The sequence below is a fragment of the Hemitrygon akajei genome, chromosome 17, assembly GCF_048418815.1.
Source record: "Hemitrygon akajei chromosome 17, sHemAka1.3, whole genome shotgun sequence".
NCBI classification, from domain to species: Eukaryota; Metazoa; Chordata; class Chondrichthyes; order Myliobatiformes; family Dasyatidae; genus Hemitrygon; species Hemitrygon akajei.
Window position 1 is genome coordinate 36272199 of NC_133140.1, and position 21907 is coordinate 36294105.

Consider the following 21907-nt stretch of genomic DNA (forward strand, 5'->3'; position numbering starts at 1 on the left):
AGATGGAAGCAGCTGAAACAGTTTATTGTTGGCGTGACTGGTGTCCCCGATGATCTTCCAGACCACCTTAATGCACCTGCTGCTGTAAATGTCCTCAATGGATCCCTGAGGCACACCACTGGTCACTGACCTCCATGCAGAATATGACCCATCTACAACCACTCTTTGCCTTCTGTGGGCAAGCCAATTCTGGATCCACAAAGCAAGGTCCCCTTGGATCCCATGCTTCTTTATTTTCTCAATAAGCTTTGCATGGAGTACCTTATCAAATGCCTTGCTGAAATCCATATACACTACATCTACTACTCTACCTTCATCAATGTGTTTAGTCACATCCTCAAAAAATTTAATCGGGCTCGTCGGGCACGACATGCCTTTGATAAAGCTATGCTGACTATTCCTAATTATATTATGCCTTTCCAAATGTTCATAAATCCTGCCTCTCAGGATCTTCTCCATCAACTTACCAATAACTGAAGTAAGACTCATTGGTCTATAATTTCCTGGGCTATCTCTACCCCCTTTCTTGAAAAAGGGAACAACCCTCCAATCCTCTGGAACCTCTCCTGTCCCCATTAATGATGCAAAGATAATCGCCAGAGGCTCAGCAATCTTCTCCCTCACCTCCCACAGAACCTGGGGTATATCTCCTCTGGTCCCGGAGACTTATCCAACTTGATGCTTTCCAAAAGCCCCAGCATATCCTCTTTCTTAATGTCCATATGCTCAAGCTTTTCAATCCATTGTAAATCATCCCTACAATTGCCAAGATCCTTTTCCGTAGTGAATACTGAAGCAAAGCATTCATTAAATACCTCTGCTATCTTCTCCGGTTCCATACACACTTTTCCACTGTCACACTTGATTGGTCCAATTCTGTCATGTCTTATCCTCTTGCTGTTCACATACTTGTAGGATGCCTCGGGGTTTTCCTTAATCCTGCTTGCCAAGGCCTTCCCATAGCCCCTTCTGGCTTTCCTAATTTCATTCTTAAGTTCCTTCTAGCTAGACTTCTTGATCTCTATCATTACCTAGTTTTTGAACCATTTGTAAGCTTTTCTTTTTTTCTTAACTAGATTTTCAACAGCCTTTGTACGATTCCTGTACCCTACCATCATTTCCCTGTCTCATTGGAATATACCTGTGCAGTACGCCACACAAATGTCCCCTGAATATTTGCCACATTTCTGCCATGCATTTCCCTGAGAACATCCGTTCCCAATTTATGCTTCCAACTTCCTGCCTGATAGCTTCATATTTCCCCTTACTCCAATTAAATGCTTTCCTAACTTGTCTGTTCCTATCCCTGTCCAATGCTGTGGTAAAGGAGATAGAATTGTGATCATTATCACCAAAATGCTCTCCCACTGAGAGACCTGACACCTGACCAGGTTCATTTCCCAATAAGAGATCAAGTACAGCCTCTCCTCCTGTAGGCTTATCTACATATTGTGTCAGGAAACCTTCCTGAACACACCTAACAAACTCCACCCCATCTAAACCCTTTGCTCTATGGAGATACCAATCAATATTTGGGGAATTAAAATCTCCCACCACGACAACTCTGTTATTATTACACCTTTCCAGAATCTATCTACCTATCTGATCCTCGTTGTCCTGTTACTATTGGGTGATCTATAAAAAAACACCCAGTAGAGTTATTGACCCCTTCCTGTTTCTAACTTCCACCCACAGAGACTCAGTAGACAATCCCTCCATGACTTCCTCCTTTTCTGAAACTGTGATAGTCTCTCTGATCAGCAGTGCCATGCCCCCACCTCTTATGCCTCCCTCCCTGTCCTTTCTGAAATATCTAAAGCCTGGCACTCTAAGTACCCATTCCTGCCCCTGAGCCATCCAAGTCTCTGTAACGGCCACAACACCATAGTTCCAAGTACTGATCCACGCTCTAAGTTCATCCACTTTGTTCATGATGCTTCTTGCATTAAAACAGACACGTCCCAAAACATCGGCCTGAATGTATCCCTTCTCTATCACCTGCCTATCCTCCCTCTTGCTCTGTCTCCAAGCTTTCTCTATTTGTGAGCTAATTGCCCCTTCCTCCGTCTCTTCAGTTTGGTTCCCACCTGCCAGCAATTCTAGTTTAAACTCTCCCCAATAGCCTTAGCAAACCTCCTTGCCAGGATATTGGTCCCCCTGGGATTCAAGTGCAACCTGTCCTTTTTGTACAGGTCACGCCTGCTCCAAAAGAGGTCCCAATGATCCAGAAATCTGAATCCCTGCCTCCTGCTCCAATCCCTTAGCCACGCATTTATCCTCCACCTCACTCTATTCCTATACTCACTGTTGTGTGGCCAAACTTCAGACAATGGGGTTGTGTTAATTGCCCTGCCATCAACTTTAGGTTTAAGGAATTTACACTATTATAAATAAGTTCAGGGAAGTTTGTAATTAGTTTGTCTCAACCAAGGTATTTGAACATTCAGATGAGTGTCCCACTATAGTTATGCAATTCAAAACAAATATTGTCAACACAGAGTTATGAGGTGGGTGATGTCATTGTAACTACTGAAATAGTATTGAATCGCCTATTGATCTTGAGTATAAAAACGTGATGTACTTTTGAGTTTGTGAAACTCTGACGCAAGGATCTTCAAAAGAATGTCTGTTTGTTATAATGAATAAAGACTTCTCTATTACCAACTTCAGTGTCTCTGATCACAGTTATAACACTGTTGCTATTAAAGAGTACAAACCTCATAAGAGCAAGGTTGTGGTGGATGCAAAAGTTTGCTGCAAATACAAATAATATTGCCAGCAATTAAGTCATTAGAAGACAGGCTTTATTCCAAAGCAGTTATCCTTTGGAATGGCTGGGAAGCTCAAAATGCAAGAGTGCAGCAGATTGCCACAGGGTATATGTGTCATGAGTGAGGGTATAGATATCATGAGTGTCTTCTGTGAAATTTGGATTTACCAGTGGAGATTTTTGGTTATGAGCAGATTATCAGCTGCACTTTAAGATAGTGTAAGCCCTTCCAGTTAATTTTCTGATGTGACACCATCAAAAAGCTGAGCGTGTGATCAATGGTTCCCTGTACCTTTGAAAAGTCCTGGCAGACCACATACTGCTTCCGATTTTTCCAATATTGGAATGGATTTTGCAGTGTTGAAAGAAAGAACCCCGGTAATCTTCCTAATGTAGAGGCCGTATGCATGTTACCAACTCAAGCCTTATTGGAGACAGAAACGAAACATTCAATGCCACTCTGACCTTAACAGCCATTATCATGGCTAATTTGAGCAGCATTTCTAACAAATTTCTGATCTTTGTGACTATTGATGTGAAGTAAAGGCTCCTGAAAAATCGTGTTTTATAGAAGTGGCTCCGCATCCTTTCTGGATAGAGTATTATCATCAGTACCCCACATATCAACATGCTAAAGGTCAACATGCAAAAACTAGTCAGATCAATTGTGATTAAAAGTCTTGGTTGTGCTTGATTGCTGAATAACATGGTGATGCAAAGGCCATGAGAGTCCAGTCCTCAACCACATTGGCAGTCAGATGCTTGGAAGGTAGCTGGCTGAGCAATCAGCAGACCATCTGGATCTGTGATCTAAATGGAAACAAGAGAAAGCACAGATCAGCCAACAGCCCTTCAGCTTGTTGGCAGATCTGGCTGTAAATCTTGTGAAGGTAAACTTGCCATTTTTTGAACCATGTGCAGAAAATTTGCCGTATCAGTTTGCTCCTCCATTTATTTTTAAATTACTGTTGCAGGTTTATAATGGACAGTGGGGGAAGATTAGAAAGGAGAGAAGGATAGCCTATTACAGCATTGTTTTTCCTTGCCAGGAACATGACAAAGGTATCAACATATCTCCTCGCTAATAATTGTTTAGTTTGAAAATCACTTGAATTTGAAATCTTAGGTTTCATGAAACATGGTATTATTGACATTTCAATAAATTTTTCCACTGTCAAAATCAGATTTATTATCACTGACATGTATCAACACATTTGTTGTTTTGCAGCAGTACAGTGTAATACATAAAAATTTACCATAAGTTACAATAAATGTAAAAAATGGTCCTTTCAGAAATCTGATGGCAGAGGGGAAGAAGCGGTTCCTAAAACATTGAGTGTGTGTCTTCAGGCTCCTGTACCTCCTCCTTGATGGTAGCAATCAGAAGAAGGCATGTCTTGGATGGTGACAGCCCTTAATGATGGATATCACCTTCCTGAGGCATCATGTATTGAAGATGTCCTTGATGGTGAGGAGATTAATGCCCAGAATGGATCTGGCTGAGCTGATAACCCTTGCAGTTTTCTTCCAATCCTGTACACTGGTGCCTCCATACCAGACGGTGATACAATAAGTCAGAATGCTTTCCATAGTACATGCGTAGAAATTTGCTGGAGTCTTTGGTGACTTGCCAAATCTCCTCAAACCCCTAATGGAGTATAGCCGCTGGTGTGCCTTCTTCATAATTGCATCAATATTGTATGTTGGGCCCAAGATAGATCTTCAGAGATGTTGCTTGTGTATTATGTGCCCTTTGCCAGCTCATCCAGGATTCTAGGTTTTATGTGGAATTCTAAGTTCTAAAAAGTTACTTACAATTAGGTCAACACTGCTAAGTCTAATTCTGTCTATGTCAATGACTAGCAACCAGGAATGAGAAGCCCCTAATCTCAGGATCATCCCTTTGAAATCAACGGTATCATAACCGCCGCTATGCTTATTGGGTTCAATTTATTCAGCCATTGATCGAACCTGGAAAAGTCCTGCTTATTATAATTGAAAAACTCAATGAAAGGTTTTCAAACCACTAACCATCTCTTGATAGCAACTGTAATCGGAAATGATATTTATACAAAATTATTTGTGTTGTATTTACATTATGATGTTATTCATTGAATTAATAGATACTTTCAAACTAGAGTAAATCATCAGTTAACAGCCATGTGATAGAAGATCACAGACTTTTCTTATTCGCTCTGTTTGAAGTGTACTACAGAAATACATTGTGAGAAAATTACATACCCAGGGCAATTTCATATTCATTTTTGATGGCAGATAGCAATGGCTTGTAGGTTTTTAAATCTTCAATGAAATATTCAAACACTTCACGGTAAGCCTTTGTAGAAAGCAGAATAATTAGTCCTCAATAACAAAAAGTGGGGTTTAAGTTGGTACCTCAGTAAATTAACAAATACTATGGGCTGAGAGTCAATAATGTTAAACTTTCCATATTAACTGCACCTGCTTATGTTGTACTTATTCTAAATATTCTGGAGAGCTTTCTTGAGTCCTATTATGAGAGATAAATGTCAGAGTGATGAAAACAAAGCCTAAGATCATTGATGATAGGGGTACAAAGTAAACTTCCAGCTGACAACTGGAAAATTTTACACAGATTGAGGAAAGGGAATATTTTGTGAATGAGTACAATCTTCTTTTAGGTATACATTCACATACAATCAGGATTCAAAAGATCAGCAAACATGTTTTGTTTTATTTTTTAGTGCCGAAATAAAGGCCTGGCCATTCATGGCCAAAATGATCAGAAATTACTTCTAGGAATGATGAAAAGGACTGTGGAAACTCGATTGTTCAGAAGAACCAGGGCAGATATTGATAGTTTTAGATCCTAAGGGAATTTAGGGATTCACGGTTAGTGCAGGAAGAGACATGGAGGTAAAAGATCAGCCTGATTTTACTGAATGATGCAGCAGACACAAGAAACTGAATACCTTATTCCTACTTTTTTTTTGTACAGTATTCTTATATCTTATACCCCAAAATCTTCAGTTGACTAAAGACAACCTGTATAAATTAATAAGAAGTAGATAATTCCTGATGACTCTTATTGAATTTCTTGTTGAGAAGAGCAAAGCCATAGGCAGGACAATTTTGTTAATGTTATTTATTGGAGTCCAAGAGGCATTGCATAAAGTCTTGCATAAGGAAGTTTGAGTGAAAGTTAAAGCTTATCTATTTGAGAACAAAGTACTGATTAGTTCAGGATAATAGCTCAGGAGCAGTACAAAGAGAATAGCAATAAAGATCTATTATCTAATTGGGAGGATACATCTGGTGATGACCCACAGGCAAACATCATAATTAGCTACACTGTGCAGATTCTATTTCCTGTACAAAATATCTTTTTACAATGAGTGAGTTATTTCATTACTTGCCATTGTTATGTGAAAATTGTATTGTGTTTGAAATGGCCACAAAGGTAAAATGGCTTTGTGCACATTCTGGATTATCCTTTCCCTGGTGTATTAGTGAAGATATTTGTACTTGTGCATAATACAATAAACTCAACTTTGATTCACTTTTCTGCAATTATTTTCAGATAAACAGTTTATATTGTTGCATGTATCTATTTAATAAGTATCAATAATACTAAGTTGCTATTTGGCAACAAGATTTTTGCACTGATTGTAATTTAATACAAATGCACATTATTTTTCCTGGGCAATGATTGGTTGATATATTTTCAGTTGAAGATAATCAGAGAGGGTTGGGTTTATTCCTAGAAAAGGAATTGGTTAATTTATTCAGGGACAAACTTTCCACTCACCACTTGAAAGAATAATTCTCACTGCCTTCTTGTTTGAGAGGTTTCAGTAGCAGTCTAACTCATCTCAGTCACTATACTTCATTCAGTAGTGACATTGTTTATTGGTTGGAACAAAGATCACAAGGTAACATGATTAGAAACTCTTAACTGACTTTACTGGGCAAGGAGTAAAATGATCAATTGTTTATCGCTCTTCATTATTCTCTGTCATCACTTCCTTTGGAATGAGCTATAACATTCAAAGTAATACTTCAAATTAGGTTGATCATGACATACAGCAGAGAATCCATTTACCACCCATTTTCACTAATCCTACATTAATCATAGTTTTGATTCTAGGTATCAGCTCCTCACAGATCCCAGCTCTCATTAAATACTAAAAGCAATTTAAAATAGCCATTTAACCTACCAACCTGCATGTATTTGGAATGTAACTACCCCTTTAATAATTAATCCTTATCTATATCATTTAGTTATTAACTATACCAATTAGTACTTAAGAATTCCTGACCTCTATCTTTGAACAATTTCAAAACTGCATTGCATTAGAAGTGGTTTATTCCATCTTCCTAATTTGGATGACTGGATATTACTGACTTTATTAGTAAAGGGCTTTGAATAATAAATATAGACTGAAATTTAGTTTAATGACAAACAGATCATTTATCCAATAAGGTACCAACAGAATGTAATTGTTTTGTGGAGTGTTGGTAACTCTAGCTTCCTTATAAACTCAAAAATGTCAGATTAATTGTTTAATTGATTAATCAGTGGCTCTACATAGTACAAAAATGTCATCTATATCTGAGCACTTGTACACACTTGTAGATTAACTTCTTGAGCATTGGGCACATTTGGATCCAAGACTTGGAGCTCTTTTCTCAAGTGGTCTTCCAACTTTTCCAAGAATCGAGGTTTTGGAGTATTGCTTGCATATGCAGGACCATATCTGTAGGGTTAAAATGGGCACGATAAGTAATTAGCTGGGTAATAGCACATTGGTATTCATTGCAGGAGACTGGAATTTAGAAAGATTGTACTGATACTGGTGAGGCTGCACCTGTTATAATGTGCTCAGTTTTGTTCCACTTATTTAAGAAAGAATAGAGACAGTCCAGAATAGATCTGTTCAGTTAATTCCTGGGATGAGAGGTGTGTGCTGTCAAGAATGTTCTAAAAGGGTTAGAACTACATTCTTTTGGGTTTAGAAGAATGGGGGATCGTCTTATTAAGCATGTAAATTCCTAAGGGGAAATGCTAGGGTAGATGTTGGATATTTCTGCTAGTAAGAGAGTCCCAAATAAATGAGCAGTTACGAGAGAAGTGAGGTGGCCATTTATAATTGAGATATGTGGAATTACTTCTTGCAGAATCTCTAGAATAATTAACCTCTAAGTGCGAAGGAAGCTATATCATTGGAGATATTTACAAGGAGATAGATTAATTACTGAAATATAATGAAATGGAGTACAATATGGAGCAAGTTCAAAAGAAAATTTGAGTCCTCAGGTAAATTAGCAATGATCATATTAAATGGTGGCAGGTTAGAGGAGCCAGGTGCCCTACTACTGCTCCAATATTCTTGAGTAATTAAACCCATAATCAAGTTTTTTTCCCCAAAATAATTGCACAATTAATCTTTCTATTCCCTTGACAGTCTAAACTATATTAAATATAACTATAATGTAATTTTAAATGCATTGTTAATGTTATGTTACATTATGTCATAATATATTATTAATGAATGTAGTAACTGATAATTTTGAGGATTTAGTTTAAAATAAACTGGTTGAAGTTATTCGTATCTTCTAAACTGGGGTTGTCTCATTGTTATGTCTGGGTGTTTGCTTTTGAAGTCATAGCCAAATTTCTTAATTGTTGGAAATATTTCTTAAGAATTTGAGAGCTCTTGTACAAGGAGAGGGTTCAAAGATATAAACACAAGAGATTTTGCAGATGTTGGAAATCCTGATCAACACACACTAAATTTTGCAGGAACTCAGCAAATCAGGCAGCATCTGTGGACACTTTGGCACACATCCTTCAGCAGGACTAGAAAGGAAGGCAGCAGAAGCTAATATAAGGTGGTTAGATGAGGGGAAGGAGTACCAGCTATCAGGTGATAGGTGAAACCAGGTGAGAGGGAATGTGGGTGGGTAGGGGAGAGGGGTTAGGTAAGAAGCTGGGAGGGTATAGATGTTAGATATAAAGGGCTGAGGAAGGAATCTGATAAGAAGAGACCATGGAAGAAAGGGAAGGGAGGTGAAGGGCAGGTGAGAACAAGTGAGAGGGGAATGGAAAGAAAGAGAAGAAGGGGGGGGGGGATGGAAAAATTACCCTAAGTTAGAGAAATCAATGTTCATGGCATTAGTTTGGAGGCTACCCAGACAGAATGAGGTTTTGTTCCTCCAACCCATTTGGCCTCATTATGTTATAATGGGAATAGGAAGTCAAATTGTAATGGACAGTAACCAGGAGAGTTTGCCTTCTGCAGCAGACAGAGCAAAGGTGCTTGACAATGCAGTGAAAAGGCAGACATTGCTAAGGCCCATGCAAATACCTTTAGTTGGGAGAAATTTGGCTTCAATTCCAAATTTGGCTGAAATAAGGACTCAGTGAGAGTTGATATGAATGAAAGACTTGTCAAAAAATAGATTTCAAAATATATTTTCTACGAAGTCCGTAATCAAGACCAAGAACCACACAAGGAGACATTTCTTCACTCAAAGGGCCACAAAACTTCTGAATTCTCCAAGCCAGAAGACTGTAAATACTATAGTTATTTAATATATTCAAAAGTAAAAATGACCTATTTTTGGAGTCTAGGGGAAATCAAGAGATATTGAATGGAAAAGTGTAGACCAAAATACAAATGAACTATATTTCTGCTTTATTCCCACATACCTTGAAGAAAGACTGATCAGTCATGGGCTAATTTAGATAATGCAACAGCCTCTGGGCAGAGAATGTCCTGATCCCATCATTTTCAAGCTGGGAATATTTAATGTTGCTTTGTTACTGCTTTTAGGATCACCAAATCCAATTGTAGCCTTCTACCACTGAAGAGTAAAATCAACACATTTTATCTGATTTAAATGGCTCAAAGGAGCAATTGATTTGGTTTCAAATAGCAGAAAATTTGATGAATTATTTACATCTCTACACTAACAAGTAATTTCTATCAATTTATAATTTTTAACATTCTCTATAAGCATAAGGATCAAAGGCTCTTACCCATGCTGTTTGTCAATTTTTGACGGGTGAAACTTTTGTTTATGTTGAACAATCTCTCCACCTATATGCCCAGGCCAGCTAGACAAGTAGCCCTCATTCACTTCCACACTCGGCTGCATGGTAATGAAACATGAGGTCAGTGTGTAAATTAATAGAAAAATGGCATATCCAAGAGAAATACACTTGTGTTTAGAAAATAAGGAAATAAATCAAATTTACTATGGGAGGTATTAAATCTTTTTTTTTGAACTTCCTGGCTCTGTTTTCCCAAGGGTACACTTTAGATGCAGCCAGAATACACACATTGAAAATCTAACATTGCTTATTGCTTAATGGGATGCTTGGAGGGGAAAAATAAAAACTGAAATATAAACATCCCTAAAATTCAATCCAGTGATGCAAAATGAATATGGAGTAGAACCAGTCTGCTGGAAAGACAATAAACAGACCCAATCTGAAACAAAAAATATATTTTCTGTCATAATAAAGCAGTTCTATCCATTCCTCTTGAGTGATTTTTGTCCCTCATTCCAGTACTTCTTGGTGTACCTAAAAGAATCTTCTAGGGCTATTTTGAGTGATGAAAGTACTTTACCAATAATTCTTTCAGTGGAAGATGGTATCTTATGGCACTGTCTTTTAACTGATAAGTCAGACAGGCAGGTTTAGATACATCCATTTTGGATTTCCTTGACATTCCTCTAAAATTAAAACAAAAATAATGATAGTGGTAAATTAGAATTAATTGACTTTCAAATTGCACTTACCAAGATTGCTATGAACATATTAGTACAACTGAAGGCAAACCTTTTTTCTCGACACGCAAAATACAGTTTGCTCACTGATGTTAACAATGAGTGAACCACATAGCCATGAGAATCGCAGGTTTCTCACCCTACAATGGTTCTAACCAATAATGGTCTCCAACAAGAAGTTCAACCACACTCCACTCCAAAGATTCAATGTCATTTGTACCATCAAAAGTCGCCAGTGTCGGCATAATGGGAAGTCATTATTTTATCACCAGACCGAGCACAGGAATTGCGTAGGTCAAACACTGGCTATTTTTCAGTGAATGGCTTATGTTGCACAAGTGGTTGCCATATCCACATCTCACTCTTAAGGCTCAGTTATGAATATGATAACGAATAACTGGGCTTGGATAACATCAACAAGCTTTACAATAATGACAATGCTTCTAGAGGTGGGAGAGAGAGGAATTATATAAGAATAAAAATTCAAGCAGAAATACAGTAGACAGGAATGATTCAATATAGAGGACTACTATTCCAACAAATAACTGGCATATTTGATCAATGACCTTTCTCCCTACCTCTTCCTCTGGTTTGTTCATTGTTGTAAAATAAATAATTTGTACATTCTAGTTCTGCTAAAAGTCTTACCCTATTTTCTGGCTTCTTTGCTGATACAGCTGAACTGCCACATACTTCCTGCATTTCAGTCTTGTACCATTTTCCTTTAAATCTTGATAATCTACATTTGGTTGGTCCAAGAGTTGCAAGGAAGCAATCTTCTTGTCCTCTTAATTGGAAAATCTAAAGAGAAGGTTTTTGACATAGAATCTTTCAACCGTTCTGGATGCCAAACTTATTTGATGCACATTACTCAGTGCAAATGCATGTTGGAAAATAAGAGTTTTAGTTAGATTTAAAAAAGAGATTAATTTCAAGCCACAGGTGCACTCCCATTCATTGATCATGTTACTTCAGGATTGCTATGCTACAGAAATTATAGTTCTCAAGTTGCTAAACCGTAGACTGAAGCAGGATGAATGATTAGTAACAAAATGTGCAGAGAAGCCTCCCTTTATTGCATTTAAAAGAAGAACATTTATTTTAATTCAAAATAATTCAAACATGCTCTATTTGTTCTATATGGAAAAGTTATTTAGAATGAACTTAATGAAATAAGACAAAAGAATGAGAATAGTTTTTGATCTTACATTTGGTCTGAAATGATCAAGTCTATAAAGAGTTTTCTTGATTAAACTGATCTCTATTTTGGAGAAATTTCCATTAATAGAATTAATGAAAATCTCTCATGGCACAAACCATCAAAAATATTGCTACCTATCATTGTATTCATTAACCTTTAGGGCCTTCACAATGTGCCGTAGGCCACAATGGGACTGATCTAATTATGTCAGCTGTTTTGTCGATGTCTGCAGATATTTAAGTCAAGTATTCTCTCCTGATATTTACTTTTCTATTATATATTCCTATGATGAAACTATGAGGAATAGTCCAAAGAACAAGAGTTGTCTGACTGGGATTTGTATTGCTTGTATCAGGTTTGCAGAAGGAACCCAGGGATAGGTGAGCTTGTTAGAAGTTTTGGAATTTGGAAGTGCTAGAGGATCAGAAAACAGAAGCTCCACAGACACCCGTAAGAGCAGTGAGGAAGAGACAGATGAATTGATCAACAACAATAACTTGCATTAATACAGAACTTTAAAGGAGGAAAGCATCTCAAGCTCTTTCTTAGAATCAGAACTTACCAAACAGAAATATCCAACAAACTAAGGAGTTATCAAAAGCACTGAATTAAAGTTTCAAAGATTCAAAGTACATTTATTATCTAAGTATGTATGCAGTATACAACCCTGAGATTCATCTTCTCACAGACTGCCATGAAACAAAGAAACACCAAGGAACCCATTCAAAGAAAACATTAAACACCCAATGAGCAAAAAAAATGACTCAAATGGCAATAAACGAGCAAAAATCACAGAAACAATTGAACCAGAGTCATTGAAACAGTCTGGGTTTGGTTAAGGAAATGATTTTAAGGAAAATGAAACCGATGCAAATGTTTACATTGCAAATTATACAACAGTGGGCAAGAATTGAGAAAAAAAAGAAAACTTTTAACAATGTTACATGCCAGGTATGTAATTGTCAAATTACTTTTCACATAGGTAACAAGAAGATAATATATTTTGGTAAGAATAAAGAGGTCATTAGAAAGTAAGGGCTTTAATAAGATAAAGGAAGTGACTAATTTAAAGTCACAGGTGCTCAAATAATTAAAAATAATAATGTGAGCTGATGAGACCATTAAAGAAATGCAAAGCAAAGTATCATGGCCAATTTCTGGGCGGTGGAGGGAGGGTTATAGAACTGAAAACTAGAAATATTAAAGTCTGTAGAGAAGGGTGACAACATTAAACAGGGAATATGTGAATAGTTCTTATTCCTGCACTATAAAAAGAGAAAATTAAAGGAGGCATAGTAAAATATACAATGGAGATATACCAGAATGATCCCATAACTAAGTCCTGACGAAGTGTTTCGGCCCAAAACGTCGACAGTGCTTCTCCCTATAGATGCTGCCTGGCCTGCTGTGTTCCACCAGCATTTTGTGTGTGTTGTGGGATATAAATATCAAGTGAAGTAGAAAAGGCATGTAATAAAGGCAATGTTACGATTGTCATGGGGAATTCTAATATGCAGGTAGATTGGGAAAATCAGTTTGGTACTAGATCCCAAGAGGGAACTTGTTGAATGCCTACGAGGTGGCTTTTTAGAGCAGCTTGTGGTTAAGCCCATGAGGAGAAAGGCGATTCTGGATTGGGTGTTGTGTAATGAACCAGATTTGATTAGGGAGTTTAAGGTAAAGGAAGCTTTGGAGGCAGTGATCAAATTATGATAGAATTCACCTTGTGGTTTGAAAGGAGGAAGCTAAAGTTAGATATATCAGTAGTACAGTGGAGTGAAAGGAATTGTAGTGGCATGAGAGAGGATCTGGCCAAAGATGATTGGAAGTGAACACTAGCAGAGCTAACGGCAGAGCGGCAATGGCTGGAGTTTCTGGGAGCGATTTGGAGGGTGCAGGATAGATACATCTCAAATAAGTATAAAGGCAGAATGATGCAACCATGGCTGACAAGGGAATTCAATGACAACATAAAAGCAAAAGGGAGGTCTATAACAGAGCAAAAATTTGATTGATGCCTTCAGAATGCTCTTACACCTTTCCCTTCCAAGTGCCCAGGTTTATCCTCTTAAAACAATGTCCACTACAGTTCATTCTGTTGTTGGATGCAGCATAATAATTGAAATAAACCTAAAGTTGCTGCAACTTCATTTCTGATACTGTTACTGCCATAATGAAAGGTATTGAAATATTTATAGCAATAGTAACAGGTCATTCAAACCAACAAGACTATGCCTGCAGTTTCTCCAGAAAACCCCATTACCTTTAAGTCCCTGGTTCGGTCTATAAGTGGAATCAACACCTCTATGATAATCCTATTGCATCCTTCCATGATCTCTCAGATCACCCTTCAGTTTCCTTTATGGAGATAAGCATTTAAGCTATTTCATTCCTTACCAATGGATATATTCTCTTTGTTACGGGATCATTCTGGTGTATCTCCATTGTATATTTTACTATGCCTCCTTTAATTTCCTCTTTTTATAGTGCAGGAATAAGAACTATTCACATATTCCCTGTTTAATGTTGTCACCATTCTCTACAGACTTCGCTTCGTCCTGACGAAGGGTCTCGGCCCGAAACGTCGACAGTGCTTCTCCCTACAGATGCTGCCTGGCCTGCTGTGTTCCACCAGCATTTTGTGTGTGTTGTTTGAATTTCCAGCATCTGCAGATTTCCTCGTGTTTGTGCTTTATATCCCACATCCTGGTTACTGCTCGGAGCCCTGTATCAGGTTTTTTAAACCCTTGATTGGGCCGCTGGAAAAAAGCTGAGAACGTTACGCTCATCTCTACCTACGTAGATCCACATCTGTCGATTAGGCCACTAGAAAAGTTTTCATTGCACCAGTAAATTTAAGCCTGTTTACCCTTTCGGGTGAATAATCTATTATATCTTAGAAATTATCGCCAGTGACCTAGTCAAACTTTTATTTGTCAAATCACAAGAGCCGTTTATCTGGTCGTCATTTGAGAGAGCTTGCTATCGTTTCTTACCCCATGCCGTGAATTACACTTAAAATGTACTTTGTTGGCTTTGAAGCATACAACCCTCTTTCAGGTGCTATTTGCAGCAGCAGGCGGCTCCCTATATAACCCGTTTGGTCTCAGCGTTCTCTTGTCTTACCCCTGGTTCGGAGTTCGTGTTTTCGGACGCCCGGCGGAACGCGCAGACATAATTAATGCAAACAAAGCGCAGCGAGGAGCGACTGAATCTCACCCTCTTTGACCAGCTGTTGTGTACAGCGTGTTACCATGGTAACACGTAAAAGGCCCCCGACGCTTAGGACCCCTCGTTACCCCTCGGTGCCTGTCATAGAGTAGCGAGAAATCACTTACAGCCGGTACACGCAAAATTATATTTAGTGAAACTTAAGTTTAATCGAGTAAACGTTGTAGTTTCTATTTTCCAATTATTTGGGACTTTGACCTTAGATGAAAAATCCTCGAAAACCTAGTGCTGATGTTGATTTTGAGATTTAAAGTCGCTACCCGAAGTCGGCCGGCCCGCATTCCACCCGTTTGTTTTCGCTAGACTATGACGCCTTCTGGGTATTTTAGTGCCTTTTTTCGGAGCCATTGATGAAGCCGCGCTCTCGCATTACTTGTGCCTTACTTTGTCTTTGTGTCATTGTTTACATTGAGAAATACTTTTAGAGTAGAAGTGAATCGATTCCTTTTCATTTTCTCCACTCTTTTTGCCAAGAACCGTGTTTCTAACTAATTGAAAAGAACTACAACTCCCAGCATACCCAGCATCCACGATCCTTATATTGCCCTACTCTCCCCCTCTTCCCCCCCCCCCCCCCAGCTCCCCTTCGTGTTCGGGTTTCCCCGACAGCCAATCAACTGTCGAATCGGTGTGTTTTCGCAGCGTTTTGTGCCGTGTTGCATTCCGGGAATTGTAGTCGTTTATTCTACAGTGTTTATCGACGGTGAATTTTGACTTCAACATCCGTCGTCCTCAGCGCTCAGCCCCGTGGCCCCCGAAGAGTGCGGCGACCAATAAGGTGCCAGTACAATCCGTTCGTTATCCGGGATATATACACAATAGGATCCAAGATGGCTGAGTTTGGAGCTTCAAACCATGGGGATACTGCGCTGAATTATCAAGAAAAAGAGTTAAATGAAAGATTAAAGCGTCTATATCCAGCTGTGAACGAAGATGAGTCCCCTCTGCCCCGATCGTGGAGCCCAAAAGACAAGTACAACTATATCGGACTGTCACAGAACAATCTCCGTGTACACTATAAAGGTAATCTCTGTGGAATAATCTAGTTTAATCCTGTAAAAAAAGGTACCCGGTGAGTGATCGTGTTGTGAATAGTGATTTTTTTACTGTTCATTTGGAAGCAATGATTGGCACTGTGACAGGTAACGTTCTTAATACCGATTGACGTCATTGATCTCTGATTGTGTCTCCAGTAAATAATTTTATTTGAAGATGTTGTTTCAACAATTCATACAATAGCTCTTTTTACATATGAGCTTTCAATATGCCTCATTTATGGCTTTGTGTCTTCTTGTTGAAATGATTACCGAATGATTTCTGAGAAACAAAGTCCCTGCGGATCGTCTCAATGGTGGCAGTGCAGTATCATATTTTGTTAGTTGCTTAAAATAAACACCTCCTTTTTGGCTGAGCTGCTTGTATTGTTTAAAACTGTAGTGATAATCTTTGTAGACCTCTTACGATGAAGGCAATCCAACGTAGCTCAGTGAAGAATATTTATTTGAAGATTCGTCAACAGTTAAGGTGGATTTAGAAAAGAATATTTTATTCTTTAAGGTTCATATTTTCTTTAACGCTGACGTAATGTGAGCACAAAAACTGTTAGATTTAAACAATTAAGACGTTAAAATCTCGTAAGGTGTTTCCTAAGGTGATTATTGTTTTCTCAATCAGGACATGGAAAAAATCACAAAGATGCTGCATCCGTTCGTGCAACGCACCCGATTCCCGCAGCTTGTGGCATATATTACTTCGAGGTGAAGATAGTGAGTAAAGGCAGAGATGGGTAAGTCCACTCTTGTTGACAATGACATTACGTGACTCTTTAATGGCGGAGGATGATTCCTTATTTACAGCTCTCATTGTTCACAGGTACATGGGAATTGGACTGTCTGCCCAGGGTGTCAATATGAACCGACTGCCTGGTAAGTCACAGTTGTGTTATTACTGTTTGTATTCAAAGTACATGGTTGGAGTTGAAAAAAAAACAAAATATGTGTATGTTTATTTTTTGCTTGTTTTCTGCTGGAAAGTCGAATTAATATGTGCGGGCAAGGGCGAGATCGTATTGACTATGTGAAAATGCCGATGACATAGTTCAATTTGAGTGGATTTCAGAACAAATATTTTTGATTTACCGAACCCAGTGAAACAGGGATCGTGGTCACGTGCTCACTTCTGGTACATTTGTTGACATTATTAGCATATGGTCACGTGATAGCTGCGCGCAGTGCTGCAGAGAGACTTGAGGGATTCTGAGAGTTTTAACTGGAACACGGTTTATGCCAGTATCTTTTTTAAAGTATGCAGTTAGTCACACTGTGACCACACAGTTCTGCCGAACTATACATTCTTGTGCACATATTGAAAAGAGACTAAAAATGAAGCAACTTGAAATATTCTTGTTTTTTCTCCTAAAACAAAATAATATTTTGGAAAAATATAAATAAGCATTTAATTCTTACATGTTAGAGTAATTTTATTTCTATTGCAGTTTTCCCAGTTACTATTTTAGTGATAAAGCACTTAAGTAATTATTAACATATTATATTTGCTCAAATTGATAAAACTGTTAAATAGTAATGTATATACTTTCTGGCTGACTGCAAGAGACTGCAGTTCTATTCAGAGGAAGTGAAGAATATATGTCGATTATGTGAATGGCAAATATTTGATAACTGATTATAATATTAGAAAATGTGAAATTGTCCATTTAGGCAGGACATTTTTTTAAAAAAGTTTATTATTCTAAATGACAAAGTATTGCAGGGCTTTGAGATACAGAGGGATCTGGATGTCCTGGTGCTTTATTTACAAAAAGCTAGGTCACAGATACATCAAGTAATTAGGAAAGCCTGTAGAATGTTATTTATTGATCAGGGAATTGCATACAGAAATAAAGAGACTGTGCTTCATTGATATAGATCGATGGTGTGATAACATTTCATGTCCTTATTTGGGGAATGAGGTAAATACATTCGAAATAGCTCAAAGAAGGTTCACTAGACTGTTACCTCTATGAGATGAGCTCCATTTATGAGGAAAAAGTTGGAGAGGCTTGTTATGAATCTGTTGGAATTTAGAAGAATAAGTAGTGACTTGATGGAAACAAAAGATCATGAATGGTAGATATGAAAAGAATATTTCCTTTTGTAGATTAACTTGGAACTAGAAATCATGTTTAAAATTTAGGTGTGCCTGTTTGAAATAGATAAGGTGATTTTTGTTTTGGAATTTCCTGAAAGTGGTGAAAGCAATGTCTGTGAATATTCTTATTGGTAGAGAGTTTCTAAACAAGCATAGTTGTCAGACATATCTTGGGTTCAATGTTGCAGTCAGTTCAGACATGATAGGAGTTCAGTAATTCTTCATTCAAAAGAATTTTGAAACACCAGTTATTGGGTCATTCTTAAGTTGTTGTGTAAAGTGTTCTTTCCATCCCCCTGACAAAAAGTCTTTGTTGCTGGTATCATAACCAACATTCACTTGATATCTTGCCCCTGTGACTATCGTTCACATGTGAATCTCAGTGGTAAGTGAGTGTAAGAATTATCATGCTGAGCCTCATTGCATCTTTTGATTTCTGAATCAGGGTTTGGCTTCCATTCACTGCGAAAAAAAACGCAGTAGTAATTTTTCTTTCATCTTCCCCCTGACTTCCTGTTCCATAATTTTCCATATGTTGAGGGTAGGTGCTGTGCCTGAAACATCATACCTATTGAGATGACAAATTAGAGAGTGAAATGAGAATCTTGTAGCACAAAAATACTGGCTTCTAGGAGCTTTCCAACTTGTCTCACTTCCTAGCTTTTCCTCAATAGCTTTGCATATTGTTTGTTTTTAAGTTTATTTATCTTGCCTGTTTAGAAAATTTGTATTGAATGTTCATCTGCAATGTCTTCTATGATAATCCATTGTCAAAAATATCCTTGTCATCTTGTTATTATTGTCATAAAGTCCTTTGATTTGTGATCATTATACAAGTCCCCTTTTATTCAGTATATTAAGAGGAATCATTAATTTGAACTCCTGTAATGTTTTCCATTTATCTTTTAACATTGAAATATCTGAAGGGATCTTTTAGAGAGTGCCATAAAACCGCTCTTAGATGAAAATAGGATCCATTTTAGATTTTAATCTTAAATCTGAACAATAGGATCCATGTGGTTCCTCTTAATATAGGAAAAACATCCTGAGTTTTCTACAGACAATAATGAACTGAGCTATAAATAAGAGCTAGAGTAGAAAGTTGAAAGAATGATTTTAAAGCAAGAGAAAGGGAATTAAGTTCCAAAACACAATACAAAAACAATGGTTGGAAGTTTTGGTCCCAGCAAAAGAGTGGGAAGTAATAGTTAGTCAAAGGGCAAGAAGCATGTAATGTGAAACATACAGCTGTAGTGAATTAAGAACTTGGCAAGAAAGGGGCAGATAAACGTACAGGACTGGAGACAAGAGGTAACATGGGCCATAAGTGTTCTGGAATAATTGATATTTATTAAAAACATGAGAGAGTCCATATGAGCATTCCAGGGAGTGAACTCATGAGTATTGAAGCATGTATTGGTTTTCAGCAAAATGGAGAGGATTGGCAATCTGGCAGTTTCGTGGAGAAAGAGAAATGGGATAAACTGACTTGCTGAATTTGAAGGAATGTTTGAACGTTCTTTGGAAAACTAAAATTATGCAGCAAACTGAGTAGATGTCCAAGGAAGTGGAAGTAATAAGGAAAAGAATTCATTGTGTTTAACTTTGAATTATACAGTCGAGGAGTTGGGCATTAGTCTCATGAGTTCCTGTGTACAGAAGTGGCATCTGTTCTAGTCTTGCTTTCATTTCTTAATTTATGACCTTTTAGGTTATTTCACATGAAGTGTCCATTGAAGTACTTAGTAAATATCATGAAGTTTCTGACTACTGTTGTTTTGGGTAATACATTGTGGATCTTAATTCTGTGTTTAGTAACATTCTTTGAAATCAAAATATTGTAAATGCTCCAAATCTGAAATAAAAATCTGCTGGTGGACTGATTGTCCCACACCCACCAGGGTGGAGGCTACATACCATCTACACCAGGACCACCAGACTTAAAAACAGTTACTTTCCCCAAGCAGTAAGGCTGATCAACACCTTCATCCACCGACTCACCTCACCACACCCCCACCACCACTACGTCAATATTTCTAGTCAGTCACCTTATGAAAGGCCACTCTAACCAGGTTGCTTAATGTCAATCTATATATATGCTATCTTATGTGGTTACTGTGTTCTTTATCTTAATATGTTTTTGTACTGCTTCGAATCTGGAGTAACAATTATTTCATTCTCCTTTACACTCGTGTACTGGAAATGACATAAAACAATCTTGAATCTTGAAAAAAGAAAATTTTGGAAATACACAGGAAGTTAAGCTACATTTTGGGGAAAATTTAAAAGAATAGAGACAGTGGATCTTCAGTGACATTTCTAATGAAGTCATCAATCTGTAGTTTTAATTTGGATTTACGTTCAGCACGTCTGACATGTTGAATACTCATTTATTTCAGAGTCTGAGCAACTCCAGTGTTCTGTATCTCACAGTTATTACCTTTTCTCTCTGTCTACGTTCATCTCTCTCTCTACATTTTCTCCAGAATATCCAATCATGACAAATAAGCTTTTGCCATCCTCTCTCAGGTTGTATCTGTTCGGTAAGCTTTGTTCTTGTAGTCTCAAAGTTTCATAGTCTTTTTCTTTTTTCCACTCCTTGCTGCTTCTCTACAATTTGAAACATACTTGTTTTCTCATCTTTCTCATTTTGACCCAAAACATTATCCCTGTTTCTCTCTCCACTTGATTGGCTGAGTAATCCAGTATTTTCTGTTTTAATATTTGATACAACCTCCTTATATGAAGCTGTTTTATTTACAATCCTGCTACTTTCACAAACTCTCCCGGATATCACTGTTTCTCTCCATATCTTGGAAAAATGCCGCTTCTGTTATAAATTCCTTTACCTTGGTTGTCTTCTCTAAGTTCATTATCTCACTTCTCCAGATTGAAATCTTTTTGGCAATTTCACCCATCTGATCAGTTCATCCATGATCTAGTGTAGTCAATAACTTTCCAAACTTGCTATCAGCTACTCTCCATGTTTTGCAGCATTTAGAAACTTAATTGTTCTCTTCAGTGAAGTGTAAATGACTGATACATAACACAGAAGCTGAAGACTGAGACCTGGTGATGCCCAATCAAAACAACATTCCTCACACTAAAATGCTTGTTGACCATAACCTTTTGCTTTGTGCAGATTTTAAGGATAATTATTAGGGATCGGAAGACCCTCTTATTACATGTATATTGTTGTATGTATACCTACTTCAAAAGGGCAACAATTTTTCCAGTGCCCAAGAAGAGCACTGTAAGCTGCCTTAACAACTATAGCACTCGCATCTACAGCTTTGAGAGGTCACTCATGGCTGTAATCAACTCCTTTCTCGGTAAGGAGCTGGACTCACTGTAGTTTGCCTATTGCCACAATAGGTCTGTGGCAGATGCATTCTCAATGGCTTTAGATCACCTGAACAACACAAATACTTATGTCAGGATGCTGTTCTTTGACTATAGCTCAGTATTTAATACTATCATTCTGACAGTCTCAATCAAGAAACTACAGAACCTGCACCTCTGTATCTCCCTCTGTAACTGGATCCTCAGCTTCCCAACCAGAAGACCCCAATCTGTGCAGATTGGAAATAATATCACCTCACTGACAATTAACATCAGAGCACCACAGGGATGTGTGCTTAGCCCACTGCTCTAATCTCTCTACACCCATGACTGTGTAGTTGGGCATAGCTCAAATGCCATCTATAAATTTGCTGATGATACAACCATTTTTTGGCAGAGTATCAGGTGGTGGTGAGAGGGCGTACAGGAGTGAGATATAC

The 21907-nt window shown here is 37.8% G+C and overlaps 2 protein-coding genes across 10 annotated transcripts in view; one reads left to right on the plus strand and one right to left on the minus strand.

Annotated features, from left to right (window-relative positions):
• tsnaxip1 (translin-associated factor X interacting protein 1) overlaps positions 1 to 15476 on the minus strand; it is a 62705-nt gene extending 47229 nt beyond the window's left edge. For 2 of the 9 annotated variants that reach the window (XM_073069905.1, XM_073069914.1), the window contains exons 1-5: positions 15363 to 15476; positions 10387 to 10492; positions 9792 to 9904; positions 7380 to 7506; positions 5012 to 5105 (exon numbers count right to left, since the gene is read on the minus strand). In XM_073069905.1, coding sequence (XP_072926006.1) covers positions 5012 to 5105; positions 7380 to 7506; positions 9792 to 9904; positions 10387 to 10492; positions 15363 to 15430 — 508 coding nt within the window. In that variant the 5' untranslated portion in view covers positions 15431 to 15476. The other 7 variants (XM_073069909.1, XM_073069908.1, XM_073069910.1 and 4 more) reach the window with 7 other exon arrangements.
• A 319-nt stretch (positions 15477 to 15795) lies between these two features.
• Positions 15796 to 21907, plus strand: part of ranbp10 (RAN binding protein 10) — a 136823-nt gene continuing 130711 nt past the window's right edge. The window contains exons 1-3 of the mRNA XM_073069915.1: positions 15796 to 16001; positions 16653 to 16764; positions 16851 to 16903. Coding sequence (XP_072926016.1) covers positions 15809 to 16001; positions 16653 to 16764; positions 16851 to 16903 — 358 coding nt within the window. The 5' untranslated portion in view covers positions 15796 to 15808. The remainder of the gene's footprint in view (positions 16002 to 16652; positions 16765 to 16850; positions 16904 to 21907) is intronic.